At 58.3% G+C, this 15,377-nt stretch overlaps 1 protein-coding gene across 1 annotated transcript in view; it reads left to right on the top strand.

The window, feature by feature from the left end:
• Positions 1 to 15,180, top strand: part of LOC139554694 (CTTNBP2 N-terminal-like protein) — a 47,969-nt gene extending 32,789 nt beyond the window's left edge. Inside the window, exons 3-5 of the mRNA XM_071367736.1 lie at positions 1,088 to 1,321; positions 11,076 to 11,183; positions 11,279 to 15,180. Coding sequence (XP_071223837.1) covers positions 1,088 to 1,321; positions 11,076 to 11,183; positions 11,279 to 12,565 — 1,629 coding nt within the window. The 3' untranslated portion in view covers positions 12,566 to 15,180. The remainder of the gene's footprint in view (positions 1 to 1,087; positions 1,322 to 11,075; positions 11,184 to 11,278) is intronic.
• Positions 15,181 to 15,377: the final 197 nt, after the last annotated feature.

The following is a 15,377-nucleotide window of genomic DNA, read 5'->3' as shown; positions in this document are numbered from 1 at the left end:
TACACCATATAGCCCATGTTGACACACTTACAGTCTACACCATATAGCCCATGTTGACACACTTACAGTCTACACCATATAGCCCATGTTGACACACTTACAGTCTACACCATATAGCCCATGTTGACACACTTACAGTCTACACCATATAGCCCATGTTGACAAACATACAGTCTACACCATATAGCCCATGTTGACACACTTACAGTCTACACCATATAGCCCATGTTGACACACATACAGTCTACACCATATAGCCCATGTTGACACACTTACAGTCTACACCATATAGCCCATGTTGACACATTTACAGTCTACACCATATAGCCCATGTTGACACACTTACAGTCTACACCATATAGCCCATGTTGACACACCTACAGTCTACACCATATAGCCCATGTTGACACACTTACAGTCTACACCATATAGCCCATGTTGACACACTTACAGTCTACACCATATAGCCCATGTTGACACACTTACAGTCTACACCATATAGCCCATGTTGACACACTTACAGTCTACACCATATAGCCCATGTTGACACACTTACAGTCTACACCATATAGCCCATGTTGACACACTTACAGTCTACACCATATAGCCCATGTTGACACACTTACAGTCTACACCATATAGCCCATGTTGACACACTTACAGTCTACACCATATAGCCCATGTTGACACACTTACAGTCTACACCATATAGCCCATGTTGACACACTTACAGTCTACACCATATAGCCCATGTTGACACACTTACAGTCTACACCATATAGCCCATGTTGACACACTTACAGTCTACACCATATAGCCCATGTTGACACACTTACAGTCTACACCATATAGCCCATGTTGACACACTTACAGTCTACACCATATAGCCCATGTTGACACACTTACAGTCTACACCATATAGCCCATGTTGACACACTTACAGTCTACACCATATAGCCCATGTTGACACACTTACAGTCTACACCATATAGCCCATGTTGACACACTTACAGTCTACACCATATAGCCCATGTTGACACACTTACAGTCTACACCAGTGTCTCTCAACCCTCCTCTGCTTCCTCAGGCCCAGCACAGAGACACCTACGTGGAAGAGCGGTATGGGAAGTACAACCTGAGCGACCCGTTCCTGGCTCTGCAGAGGGACAGCGATGCCTTGGGACGGCAGAGCTCTGGGTACCACCAGGCTGCAGCATGCTTCAGCCCCTTGGCTGTACTCAAGCTGGTGGTCACCCACTGCAGGAAGATGCAGGAGAAGATGCTGGCCCAACTAGCTGCAGCTGAGAGCAGGCACAGGAAGGTAGGTCTGGGGCTGGCGCTTGGGCAGTGGATGAAGATGGGTTTGGGACTGGAACTGGGGCTGCAGCTGGGACTGGGGTTGGGACTGGAGCTGGGGCTGCAGCTGGGACTGGGGTTGGGACTGGAGCTGGGACTGGAGCTGGGACTGGGGTTGGGACTGGAGCTGGGACTGCAGCTGGGACTGGGTTTGGGACAGGAGCTGGGGCTGCAGCTGGGACTGGGGTTGGGACTGGGGTTGGGACTGGAGCTGGGACTGCAGCTGGGACTGGGGTTGGGACTGGAGCTGGGACTGCAGCTGGGACTGGGGTTGGGACTGGAGCTGGGACTGCAGCTGGGACTGGGTTTGGGACAGGAGCTGGGGCTGCAGCTGGGACTGGGGTTGGGACTGGAGCTGGGACTGCAGCTGGGACTGGGGTTGGGACTGGAGCTGGGACTGCAGCTGGGACTGGGTTTGGGACTGGGTTTGGGACTGGAGCTGGGGCTGGGTTTGGGACTGGGGCTGCAGCTGGGACTGGGGTTGAGACTGGAGCTGGGACTGCAGCTGGGACTTGGTTTGGGACTGGGGCTGCAGCTGGGACTGGGGTTTGGGCTGCAGCTGGGACTGGGACTGGGGTTGAGACTGGGGCTGCAGCTGGGACTGGGGTTTGGACTGGAGCTGGGACTGCAGCTGGGACTGGGTTTGGGACTGGAGCTGGGACTGGGTTTGGGACTGGAGCTGGGACTGGGTTTGGGACTGGAGCTGGGGCTGCAGCTGGGACTGGGGTTGGGACTGGAGCTGGGACTGCAGCTGGGACTGGGTTTGGGACTGGAGCTGGGGCTGCAGCTGGGACTGGGGTTGAGACTGGGGCTGCAGCTGGGACTGGGGTTGGGACTGGAGCTGGGACTGCAGCTGGGACTGGGTTTGGGACTGGGGCTGCAGCTGGGACTGGGGTTGGGACTGGAGCTGGGACTGCAGCTGGGACTGGGGTTGGGACTGGAGCTGGGGCTGCAGCTGGGACTGGGTTTGGGACTGGAGCTGGGACTGGGTTTGGGACTGGAGCTGGGACTGGGTTTGGGACTGGAGCTGGGGCTGCAGCTGGGACTGGGGTTGGGACTGGAGCTGGGACTGCAGCTGGGACTGGGTTTGGGACTGGGTTTGGGACTGGAGCTGGGGCTGCAGCTGGGACTGGGGTTGAGACTGGGGCTGCAGCTGGGACTGGGGTTGGGACTGGAGCTGGGACTGCAGCTGGGACTGGGTTTGGGACTGGGGCTGCAGCTGGGACTGGGGTTGGGACTGGAGCTGGGACTGCAGCTGGGACTGGGGTTGGGACTGGAGCTGGGGTTGCAGCTGGGACTGGGTTTGGGACTGGGGCTGCAGCTGGGACTGGGGTTGGGACTGGAGCTGGGACTGCAGCTGGGACTGGGGTTGGGACTGGAGCTGGGGCTGCAGCTGTGACTGGGTTTGGGACTGGAGCTGGGACTGGAGCTGGGACTGGGTTTGGGACTGGAGCTGGGGCTGCAGCTGGGACTGGGGTTGGGACTGGAGCTGCAGCTGGGACTGGGGTTGAGACTGGGGCTGCAGCTGGGACTGGGTTTGGGACTGGAGCTGGGACTGGGTTTGGGACTGGAGCTGGGCCTGGGGTTGGGACTGGAGTTGGGACTGCAGCTGGGACTGGGGTTGGGACTGGAGCTGGGGCTGGGGCTGCAGCTGGGACTGGGGTTGGGACTGGGGCTGCAGCTGGGGTTTGGGACTGGAGCTGGGGCTGCAGCTGGGACTGGGGTTGGGACTGGAGCTGGGGCTGCAGCTGGGACTGGGGTTGGGACTGGAGCTGGGGCTGCAGCTGGGACTGGGGTTGAGACTGGGGCTGCAGCTGGGACTGGGTTTGGGACTGGAGCTGGGGCTGCAGCTGGGACTGGGTTTGGGACTGGAGCTGGAGCTGGGACTGGGTTTGGGACTGGGGCTGCAGCTGGGACTGGGTTTGGGACTGGGGCTGCAGCTGGGACTGGGGTTGGGACTGGAGCTGGAGCTGCAGCTGGGACTGGGGTTGGGACTGCAGCTGGGACTGGGGTTGGGACTGGGGCTGCAGCTGGGACTGGGGTTGGGACTGGAGCTGGGGCTGCAGCTGGGACTGGGTTTGGGACTGGAGCTGGGACTGGGTTTGGGACTGGAGCTGGGACTGGAGCTGGGACTGGGGTTGGGACTGGAGCTGGGGCTGCAGCTGGGACTGGGGTTGAGACTGGGGCTGCAGCTGGGACTGGGTTTGGGACTGGAGCTGGGACTGGGTTTGGGACTGGAGCTGGGACTGGGGTTGGGACTGGAGCTGGGACTGCAGCTGGGACTGGGGTTGGGACTGGGGCTGCAGCTGGGACTGGGGTTGGGACTGGAGCTGGGGCTGCAGCTGGGACTGGGGTTGGGACTGGAGCTGGGGCTGCAGCTGGGACTGGGGTTGGGACTGGAGCTGGGGCTGCAGCTGGGACTGGGGTTGAGACTGGGGCTGCAGCTGGGACTGGGTTTGGGACTGGAGCTGGAGCTGGGACTGGGTTTGGGACTGGGGCTGCAGCTGGGACTGGGGTTGGGACTGGAGCTGGAGCTGCAGCTGGGACTGGGGTTGGGACTGCAGCTGGGACTGGGGTTGAGACTGGGGCTGCATCTGGGACTGGGGTTGGGACAGGAGCTGGGGCTGCAGCTGGGACTGGGGTTGGGACTGGAGCTGGGGCTGCAGCTGGGACTGGGGTTGGGACAGGAGCTGGGGCTGCAGCTGGGACTGGGGTTGGGACTGGAGCTGGGACTGCAGCTGGGACTGGGTTTGGGACTGGGTTTGGGACTGGAGCTGGAGCTGCAGCTGGGACTGGGGTTGAGACTGGGGCTGCAGCTGGGACTGGGGTTGGGACTGGGGCTGCAGCTGCAGCTGGGACTGGGTTTGGGACTGGGGCTGCAGCTGGGACTGGGGTTGGGACTGGAGCTGGGACTGCAGCTGGGACTGGGGTTGGGACTGGGGCTGCAGCTGCAGCTGGGACTGGGGTTGGGACTGGAGCTGGGGCTGCAGCTGGGGCTGCAGCTGGGACTGGGTTTGGGACTGGGTTTGGGACTGGAGATGGGACTGGGTTTGGGACTGGAGCTGGGACTGGGGTTGGGACTGGAGCTGGGGCTGCAGCTGGGACTGGGGTTGAGACTGGGGCTGCAGCTGGGACTGGGTTTGGGACTGGAGCTGGGACTGGGGTTGGGACTGGAGCTGGGACTGCAGCTGGGACTGGGGCTGCAGCTGGGACTGGGGTTGGGACTGGAGCTGGGGCTGCAGCTGGGACTGGGGTTGGGACTGGAGCTGGGGCTGCAGCTGGGACTGGGGTTGGGACTGGAGCTGGGGCTGCAGCTGGGACTGGGGTTGAGACTGGGGCTGCAGCTGGGACTGGGTTTGGGACTGGAGCTGGAGCTGGGACTGGGTTTGGGACTGGGGCTGCAGCTGGGACTGGGGTTGGGACTGGAGCTGGAGCTGGAGCTGCAGCTGGGACTGGGGTTGGGACTGCAGCTGGGACTGGGGTTGAGACTGGGGCTGCATCTGGGACTGGGGTTGGGACAGGAGCTGGGGCTGCAGCTGGGACTGGGTTTGGGACTGGAGCTGGGACTGCAGCTGGGACTGGGGTTGGGACTGGAGCTGGGACTGCAGCTGGGACTGGGTTTGGGACTGGGTTTGGGACTGGAGCTGGGGCTGCAGCTGGGACTGGGGTTGAGACTGGGGCTGCAGCTGGGACTGGGGTTTGGACTGGAGCTGGGACTGCAGCTGGGACTGGGCTTGGGACTGGGGCTGCAGCTGGGACTGGGGTTGGGACTGGAGCTGGGACTGCAGCTGGGACTGGGGTTGGGACTGGAGCTGGGGCTGCAGCTGGGACTGGGTTTGGGACTGGGGCTGCAGCTGGGACTGGGGTTGAGACTGGAGCTGGGACTGCAGCTGGGACTGGGGTTGGGACTGGAGCTGGGGCTGCAGCTGGGACTGGGTTTGGGACTGGAGCTGGGACTGGGTTTGGGACTGGAGCTGGGACTGGGTTTGGGACTGGAGCTGGGGCTGCAGCTGGGACTGGGGTTGGGACTGGAGCTGGGACTGCAGCTGGGACTGGGTTTGGGACTGGAGCTGGGGTTGCAGCTGGGACTGGGGTTGAGACTGGGGCTGCAGCTGGGACTGGGGTTGGGACTGGAGCTGGGACTGCAGCTGGGACTGGGTTTGGGACTGGGGCTGCAGCTGGGACTGGGGTTGGGACTGGAGCTGGGACTGCAGCTGGGACTGGGTTTGGGACTGGAGCTGGGACTGGGTTTGGGACTGGAGCTGGGACTGGGTTTGGGACTGGAGCTGGGGCTGCAGCTGGGACTGGGGTTGGGACTGGAGCTGGGACTGCAGCTGGGACTGGGTTTGGGACTGGGTTTGGGACTGGAGCTGGGGCTGCAGCTGGGACTGGGGTTGAGACTGGGGCTGCAGCTGGGACTGGGGTTGGGACTGGAGCTGGGACTGCAGCTGGGACTGGGTTTGGGACTGGGGCTGCAGCTGGGACTGGGGTTGGGACTGGAGCTGGGACTGCAGCTGGGACTGGGGTTGGGACTGGAGCTGGGGTTGCAGCTGGGACTGGGTTTGGGACTGGGGCTGCAGCTGGGACTGGGGTTGGGACTGGAGCTGGGACTGCAGCTGGGACTGGGGTTGGGACTGGAGCTGGGGCTGCAGCTGGGACTGGGTTTGGGACTGGAGCTGGGACTGGAGCTGGGACTGGGTTTGGGACTGGAGCTGGGGCTGCAGCTGGGACTGGGGTTGGGACTGGAGCTGCAGCTGGGACTGGGGTTGAGACTGGGGCTGCAGCTGGGACTGGGTTTGGGACTGGAGCTGGGACTGGGTTTGGGACTGGAGCTGGGACTGGGGTTGGGACTGGAGTTGGGACTGCAGCTGGGACTGGGGTTGGGACTGGAGCTGGAGCTGGGGCTGCAGCTGGGACTGGGGTTGGGACTGGGGCTGCAGCTGGGGTTTGGGGTTGGGACTGGAGCTGGGGCTGCAGCTGGGACTGGGGTTGGGACTGGAGCTGGGGCTGCAGCTGGGACTGGGGTTGGGACTGGAGCTGGGGCTGCAGCTGGGACTGGGGTTGAGACTGGGGCTGCAGCTGGGACTGGGTTTGGGACTGGAGCTGGGGCTGCAGCTGGGACTGGGTTTGGGACTGGAGCTGGAGCTGGGTTTGGGACTGGGGCTGCAGCTGGGACTGGGTTTGGGACTGGGGCTGCAGCTGGGACTGGGGTTGGGACTGGAGCTGGAGCTGCAGCTGGGACTGGGGTTGGGACTGCAGCTGGGACTGGGGTTGGGACTGGGGCTGCAGCTGGGACTGGGGTTGGGACTGGAGCTGGGGCTGCAGCTGGGACTGGGTTTGGGACTGGAGCTGGGACTGGGTTTGGGACTGGAGCTGGGACTGGAGCTGGGACTGGGGTTGGGACTGGAGCTGGGGCTGCAGCTGGGACTGGGGTTGAGACTGGGGCTGCAGCTGGGACTGGGTTTGGGACTGGAGCTGGGACTGGGTTTGGGACTGGAGCTGGGACTGGGGTTGGGACTGGAGCTGGTACTGCAGCTGGGACTGGGGTTGGGACTGGGGCTGCAGCTGGGACTGGGGTTGGGACTGGAGCTGGGGCTGCAGCTGGGACTGGGGTTGGGACTGGAGCTGGGGCTGCAGCTGGGACTGGGGTTGGGACTGGAGCTGGGGCTGCAGCTGGGACTGGGGTTGAGACTGGGGCTGCAGCTGGGACTGGGTTTGGGACTGGAGCTGGAGCTGGGACTGGGTTTGGGACTGGGGCTGCAGCTGGGACTGGGGTTGGGACTGGAGCTGGAGCTGCAGCTGGGACTGGGGTTGGGACTGCAGCTGGGACTGGGGTTGAGACTGGGGCTGCATCTGGGACTGGGGTTGGGACAGGAGCTGGGGCTGCAGCTGGGACTGGGGCTGCAGCTGGGACTGGGTTTGGGACTGGAGCTGGAGCTGGGACTGGGTTTGGGACTGGGGGCAGCTGCAGCTGGGACTGGGGTTGGGACTGGAGCTGGAGCTGCAGCTGGGACTGGGGTTGGGACTGCAGCTTGGACTGGGGTTGAGACTGGGGCTGCATCTGGGACTGGGGTTGGGACAGGAGCTGGGGCTGCAGCTGGGACTGGGGTTGGGACTGGAGCTGGGGCTGCAGCTGGGACTGGGGTTGGGACAGGAGCTGGGGCTGCAGCTGGGACTGGGGTTGGGACTGGAGCTGGGACTGCAGCTGGGACTGGGTTTGGGACTGGGTTTGGGACTGGAGCTGGAGCTGCAGCTGGGACTGGGGTTGAGACTGGGGCTGCAGCTGGGACTGGGGTTGGGACTGGGGCTGCAGCTGGGACTGGGTTTGGGACTGGGGCTGCAGCTGGGACTGGGGTTGGGACTGGAGCTGGGACTGCAGCTGGGACTGGGGTTGGGACTGGAGCTGCAGCTGGGACTGGGGTTGGGACTGCAGCTGGGACTGGGGTTGAGACTGGGGCTGCAGCTGGGACTGGGGTTGGGACTGGGGCTGCAGCTGGGACTGGGTTTGGGACTGGGGCTGCAGCTGGGACTGGGGTTGGGACTGGAGCTGGGACTGCAGCTGGGACTGGGGTTGGGACTGGGGCTGCAGCTGGGACTGGGGTTGGGACTGGAGCTGGGGCTGCAGCTGGGACTGGGTTTGGGACTGGGTTTGGGACTGGAGATGGGACTGGGTTTGGGACTGGAGCTGGGACTGGGGTTGGGACTGGAGCTGGGGCTGCAGCTGGGACTGGGGTTGAGACTGGGGCTGCAGCTGGGACTGGGTTTGGGACTGGAGCTGGGACTGGGTTTGGGACTGGAGCTGGGACTGGGGTTGGGACTGGAGCTGGGACTGCAGCTGGGACTGGGGTTGGGACTGGGGCTGCAGCTGGGACTGGGGTTGGGACTGGAGCTGGGGCTGCAGCTGGGACTGGGGTTGGGACTGGAGCTGGGGCTGCAGCTGGGACTGGGGTTGGGACTGGAGCTGGGGCTGCAGCTGGGACTGGGGTTGAGACTGGGGCTGCAGCTGGGACTGGGTTTGGGACTGGAGCTGGAGCTGGGACTGGGTTTGGGACTGGGGCTGCAGCTGGGACTGGGGTTGGGACTGGAGCTGCAGCTGGGACTGGGGTTGGGACTGCAGCTGGGACTGGGGTTGAGACTGGGGCTGCATCTGGGACTGGGGTTGGGACAGGAGCTGGGGCTGCAGCTGGGACTGTGGTTGGGACTGGAGCTGGAGCTGGGACTGGGGTTGAGACTGGGGCTGCAGCTGGGACTGGGGTTGGGACTGGAGCTGGAGCTGCAGCTGGGACTGGGTTTGGGACTGGGGTTGAGACTGGGGCTGCATCTGGGACTGGGGTTGGGACAGGAGCTGGGGCTGCAGCTGGGACTGGGTTTGGGACTGGAGCTGGGACTGGGTTTGGGACTGGAGCTGGGACTGGAGCTGGGACTGGGGTTGGGACTGGAGCTGGGGCTGCAGCTGGGACTGGGGTTGGGACTGGAGCTGGAGCTGCAGCTGGGACTGGGTTTGGGACTGGGGTTGAGACTGGGGCTGCAGCTGGGACTGGGGTTGGGACTGGAGCTGGGGCTGCAGCTGGGACTGGGTTTGGGACTGGGGCTGCAGCTGCAGCTGGGACTGGGGTTGGGACTGGAGCTGGGACTGCAGCTGGGACTGGGGTTGGGACTGGGGCTGCAGCTGGGACTGGGGTTGGGACTGGAGCTGGGGCTGCAGCTGGGACTGGGTTTGGGACTGGGTTTGGGACTGGAGATGGGACTGGGTTTGGGACTGGAGCTGGGACTGGGGTTGGGACTGGAGCTGGGGCTGCAGCTGGGACGGGTTGAGACTGGGGCTGCAGCTGGGACTGGGTTTGGGACTGGAGCTGGGACTGGGTTTGGGACTGGAGCTGGAGCTGGGACTGGGGTTGGGACTGGAGCTGGGACTGCAGCTGGGACTGGGGTTGGGACTGGGGCTGCAGCTGGGACTGGGGTTGGGACTGGAGCTGGGGCTGCAGCTGGGACTGGGGTTGGGACTGGAGCTGGGGCTGCAGCTGGGACTGGGGTTGGGACTGGAGCTGGGGCTGCAGCTGGGACTGGGGTTGAGACTGGGGCTGCAGCTGGGACTGGGTTTGGGACTGGAGCTGGAGCTGGGACTGGGTTTGGGACTGGGGCTGCAGCTGGGACTGGGGTTGGGACTGGAGCTGGAGCTGAGCTGCAGCTGGGACTGGGGTTGGGACTGCAGCTGGGACTGGGGTTGAGACTGGGGCTGCATCTGGGACTGGGGTTGGGACAGGAGCTGGGGCTGCAGCTGGGACTGGGGTTGGGACTGGAGCTGGGGCTGCAGCTGGGACTGGGGTTGGGCCAGGAGCTGGGGCTGCAGCTGGGACTGGGGTTGGGACTGGAGCTGGGACTGCAGCTGGGACTGGGTTTGGGACTGAAGCTGGGGCTGCAGCTGGGACTGGGGTTGAGACTGGGGCTGCAGCTGGGACTGGGGTTGGGACTGGAGCTGGGGCTGCAGCTGGGACTGGGTTTGGGACTGGGGCTGCAGCTGGGACTGGGGTTGGGACTGGAGCTGGGACTGCAGCTGGGACTGGGGTTGAGACTGGGGCTGCAGCTGGGACTGGGGTTGGGACTGGAGCTGGGGCTGCAGCTGGGACTGGGTTTGGGACTGGGGCTGCAGCTGGGACTGGGGTTGGGACTGGAGCTGGGACTGCAGCTGGGACTGGGGTTGGGACTGGGACTGGGGTTGGGACTGGAGCTGGGGCTGCAGCTGGGACTGGGTTTGGGACTGGAGCTGGGACTGGAGCTGGGACTGGGTTTGGGACTGGAGCTGGGACTGGGGTTGGGACTGGAGCTGGGGCTGCAGCTGGGACTGGGGTTGAGACTGGGGCTGCAGCTGGGACTGGGTTTGGGACTGGAGCTGGGACTGGGTTTGGGACTGGAGCTGGGACTGGGGTTGGGACTGGAGCTGGGACTGCAGCTGGGACTGGGGCTGCAGCTGGGACTGGGGTTGGGACTGGAGCTGGGGCTGCAGCTGGGACTGGGGTTGGGACTGGAGCTGGGGCTGGGGCTGCAGCTGGGACTGGGGTTGGGACTGGAGCTGGGGCTGCAGCTGGGACTGGGGTTGAGACTGGGGCTGCAGCTGGGACTGGGGTTGGGACTGGAGCTGGGACTGGGTTTGGGACTGGGGCTGCAGCTGGGACTGGGGTTGGGACTGGAGCTGGAGCTGCAGCTGGGACTGGGGTTGGGACTGGAGCTGGGGCTGCAGCTGGGACTGGGGTTGAGACTGGAGCTGGAGCTGCAGCTGGGACTGGGGTTGGGACTGGGGCTGCAGCTGGGACTGGGGTTGGGACTGGAGCTGGAGCTGCAGCTGGGACTGGGTTTGGGACTGGAGCTGGAGCTGGGACTGGGTTTGGGACTGGGGCTGCAGCTGGGACTGGGGTTGGGACTGGAGCTGGAGCTGCAGCTGGGACTGGGGCTGGAGCTGGGGCTGCAGCTGGGACTGGGGTTGAGACTGGAGCTGGGGCTGCAGCTGGGACTGGGGTTGAGACTGGCTATGAGACTGGGGTTTAGATGCCAACCCTGCCACTCTTGATTAGATTAAAGATGAACTAGCTGGCTACCAAAGCATAACTAATCAGGAGGGGTTATTTTCCACCTTGACTCAGGGAAGTATTTAGTGAGCAGAATATCCTAACCTGAGAACGGATCATTTCTGTGTCTCTGTCTCCCCCCTGGGGTTGTGTCAGGCCATTGCAGATCTGCAGGAAGAGAGGAGAAGGCATGCAGAGGACACAGCCGAGGGCGATGATGTCACTTGCCTCCTGGAAAAGGAGAGGGAACGCCTCTTGCAACAGGTAAAGTTAACATTAATATCTGAGTGATGATAACTGCTATGGGCTATTTAGTTTTTATCCATTGTAACCTATTCTACTCTATTCTGTGCCTTTAGCTGGAGTTTGAGCGAGGCCAGTTGTGTCGTCTGGAGAAGGAACAGAAGAAGGTCCTGGAGCAGCTGGAGGAGGAGCGGGTGCAGCATAAGCAGCTCTCCTCTGCCCTGGCCAAGGAGTGCAAGTGGGCCAGCCAGCGGGCCCTGGAGGAGGGCCACCGCCTGGCTGGGGCAGGCCGTAGGCTGGAGAAGGAGCAGGGAGAAGTCCTTGCCCTGAGGGCTGAGCTGCAGGAAGAGAGGAGGAGGGCCCTGCAGATAGAGGCCAGGGTGGAGGAGCAGCTGGCTGAGTTCGATACGGAGAGGGAGCAGCTCCGCTCCCGGCTCAAGAAAGAGGAGGCCCAGTGCTGCCAGCTGCGGGAGCAGGTGGAGGCCCTGAAGAGAGAGCTGCAGGGAGAGAGGGGAGCTGAGGATGAGAGGAGAGAATATCATGTGGACACCAGTGGAGGGTCACCACCACCACCCCCACACCCCAGCCAGGCAGAAGGGGGCGAGACTGAGGAACCTAAAGTCAACGGGCACCATGACTGCCCCAGAGAGGAGCAGGTGCCAGCCCTTCCAGACAGTTTGGGCCAGGACAACTGGAGTGAGAACAGCAGCTCTGTCCTGGGGTCCCCTGCCCTCCTGACCAAGATTCTATCCCCCTGCAGCACGGGGCCCTCCTCTGTCATCTCCTCCCCATGCTCCTCTCCTCAGCTGGCCACCAGCCCCAGCTACCAGTCCTCCTACCAGGTAGGCATCAACCATCGCTTCCACGCTGCTCGCCACAAGTTTCAGGGCCACACTGACCCAGAGCAGCAACAGCAGCAGCAGGGTGGAGGAGGGGGTGGTAGCCTGCCTCACTCCCCCAGAGACCTGTCCCCAACCCCCAGCCCATCCCCTGAGCCCGTCTCTGTCCCTGTCCACAGCCCGGCCAAGCAGCTGGCCCGCAGCACCGTCACCCAGGTCCTGTCCCGCTTCACAGTCCAGCAGGGGGCCAAACCTCCGCCACCCAACAGTTCTCCCTTTGGCACTGACTACCGTAACCTGGCCCTGGCCCCCTCCTCCCCTGTCATCCCCAGGGCCTCTGGTGCTGCTCTGCCTCTGGGGGTCCGCTCACCTACCATCCCCCGAGCAGAGAGGGGCAACCCGCCCCCCATCCCCCCTAAGAAGCCTGCTCTGGCCCAGTCTCCAGCGTCGCCCATCCCTGGTACCAGAGCCAACCACTTCCCTGAGCTGTCTGGAAGCTGTGGTCTCACCAGCAGCCAGGAGAATGTTAAAGAGCTGGATATGGTGGTGTCCTCCACCAGCTAGTCTAGCCTGCTACTGGGTGCTACTAGCGCTGTGTTATTTTACACTGCTCACACGTTTGTATGCAGAGAGACGCTCCAAACCACTGTCAAGTTAACTGCGTTGATTGGATTTTTTCACATGCGGTCCATTTCATTCTTCTATAGCGCTATACACTGAGTTGGCAAAACATTAGGAACACCTTCCTAATATTGAGTTGCACCCTCTTTTAGCCCTCAGAACCGCCTCAATTTGTTGGGACATGGACTCTACAAGGTGTCCAATGCTTCCCACAGTTGTATCAAGCTGGCTGGATGTCCTTTGGACCATTCTTGATACACACGGGAAACATTTGAGCGTGAAAAACCCAGCAGCGTTGCAGTTCTTGTACCCCATTCAAAGGCACTTAAACCTTTTGTCTTGCCCATTCACCCTGTCCATGTCTCAATTGTCTCAAGGCTAAAACATCCTGCTTTAACTTGCCTCCTCCCCTTCATGTACACTAATTTAAGTGAATTTAACAAGTGACATCAATAAGGGATCATAGCTTTAACATGGATTCACCTGGTCAGTCTATGTCATGGAATGAGCAGGTGTTCCTAATGTTTTGTACACTCACTGTAGATATATTTGTACGTATCATTTTTTTGCTTTCTGAATCGTAGTAAATAAAATAACAATAATAAGAAATAATAATAATAATAATAATAATAATAGCATAAGTTTATTCAGTAAAATGGTGAAAAACAGGCAAAAATGCATGTCAGTTGCTTCGTACAGTCATGGGCCAATCAAATCTCTCTCTCTGCACTACTTATAATCAGGGTTGGGCTCAATTCAGAATGTTGGAATTGACTCCCATTCAACTCATGAGTTGAAATTGAAATTGAATTGGCCACACCCCACAAGATGTAGAATTTGAGGGAGTGACAGGAAGTGGAATTTAATTCAGTACAATTCAAAGAAATTCCACTCAGTCATAGAACATGAGAGTTTCATTGAATCTGACAGGTCACATTTCCAGATACCAAATAATATATCACTTTTCTCTGGAAACAGTGTTCATATACTTTCTTCACCTCTGTGCTTAGAATAGCCTATTATATTTCCTCCAAGCATTTCATTTGTTTGGCTTCTATTTGAAGGCCTCAGGGTCAACTTGATGGATATACTAATGCATTCTGGGAAATGTAGTATTTTCTCAATATTTAACAACATTTAAGTGATTAATGAAATACAGTTTGTCCTGAAAATCAATTGTTTCAATAATATATTCATGTATATAATGACATGTTTGATGTACAAGATGTACAGTATATTTGTATGGACTACACCCAATATAGAATAGGCATTTGAATTGCATTGCATTTCCCTGAATTCAATTCTATTTCCTTTCATTCAAATTTAAATTTAAATTCTGTATCCTGTTGACTACTTCAATTCAAATTCAATTCAAATTCAGTAATTGTATTGGAATTTATGAGACATTCTCAATTACATTCTGAATTGAGTGCAACACTGCTTATAATACAGCTTCTGAAATTGAGTTAGGAAATATGCATATCTCTAAATCAGGATTTGGATTTAGCCTACTTTGTTGTTCTGGAAATACTGAATAAAATAAGAGAGTTTATCCTGAACTTCAGAGTTTAATAATGAAACTGGGCGGCCTATAAACCCATTATATTTCCTAACGTGGCACATGATTTTAACATTCTGTATCTTCAAGTCTTGATCAGTTGACAATATGTATAATGTATACAGTATTATTATTAATATCATGTATTATGTGTATAGTAATTACTATAAAAAATATATATTTTCTCTCATACCAATGGTTAATTTGGTTTTTATATGGTACATCAGCATTAAATGTTACCTTAGTATATCACTTGGCTGTCAGGACTGGTAATCAGCATTGCTACATGGTTTAGTAAGACAATCAAGTATTATATTATAGTTATAATATTACATAGAATTTACTGTACTATAACTTGTGTTATTTACCCCATAGCTATTCTGGCAATGATGATGGGGTAGTTGTGGGGGAAAATATCAAAGTATTATACATCATAAAAATGTAATATATTGTAGTATTGTCACGTAATGATTTCTGCTTGCATTTGCTGTTCATTTCATTGAATATGATCTTAAAGGTCCAATGCAGACATTTTTATCTCAATATCAATGAATTACTGGGTGACATTTAAGTACCTTACTGTGATTGTTTTCAATTAAAATGTTCAAATAGAAACTAAAAATTGCTTCTTAGCAAAAACAAATATGGCCCAACTCCATATTAATGCCCATGATTTTGGAATGAGATGTTCGACGAGCAGGTACTTTTTGCCCATGTAGTGTATGTATATACAGCGCAATTCACAGCACAATTCTATTTTACAGTACTCAGATTATTATGTATTGTACTGCATTGCATAACCTTTTAAACTTCCATGCATATGATTGAATGTTAATGATTTTTTATACCATGCTAATCATATGATTTGTTACAGTATTATCCATGATGGATATAAAATGAGTCCGCTCACTTCCTCGCCCTCACTGTATCTATTTATATATCTATTGATCAATAACCCTGGTCTGGTAGTTTCCAACGCACATTAAAAGATCTGACCATGCTTTCCTGTTTTTACTGGTTGTCCATTGCTTTCTTCTGGTCTATGAGAGAATCTCCATTGCATTTTCTTGATTCCTTGCGTCCTCTCTCCTCGTGTCATTCACAAAACCCATTGGATGAGAAAGTCATAGGGGCGGGAACTCTAACCTTCTGATCCAATGGATTTTGAGAAGGAGGTGAGGAGAGAGTATGTGAGGA

This window comes from Salvelinus alpinus, chromosome 2 (assembly GCF_045679555.1).
Source record: "Salvelinus alpinus chromosome 2, SLU_Salpinus.1, whole genome shotgun sequence".
NCBI lineage: Eukaryota > Metazoa > Chordata > Actinopteri > Salmoniformes > Salmonidae > Salvelinus > Salvelinus alpinus.
The sequence above is the reverse complement of the archived record's forward strand: the minus strand, read 5'-3'. Positions and strand labels throughout refer to the sequence as shown.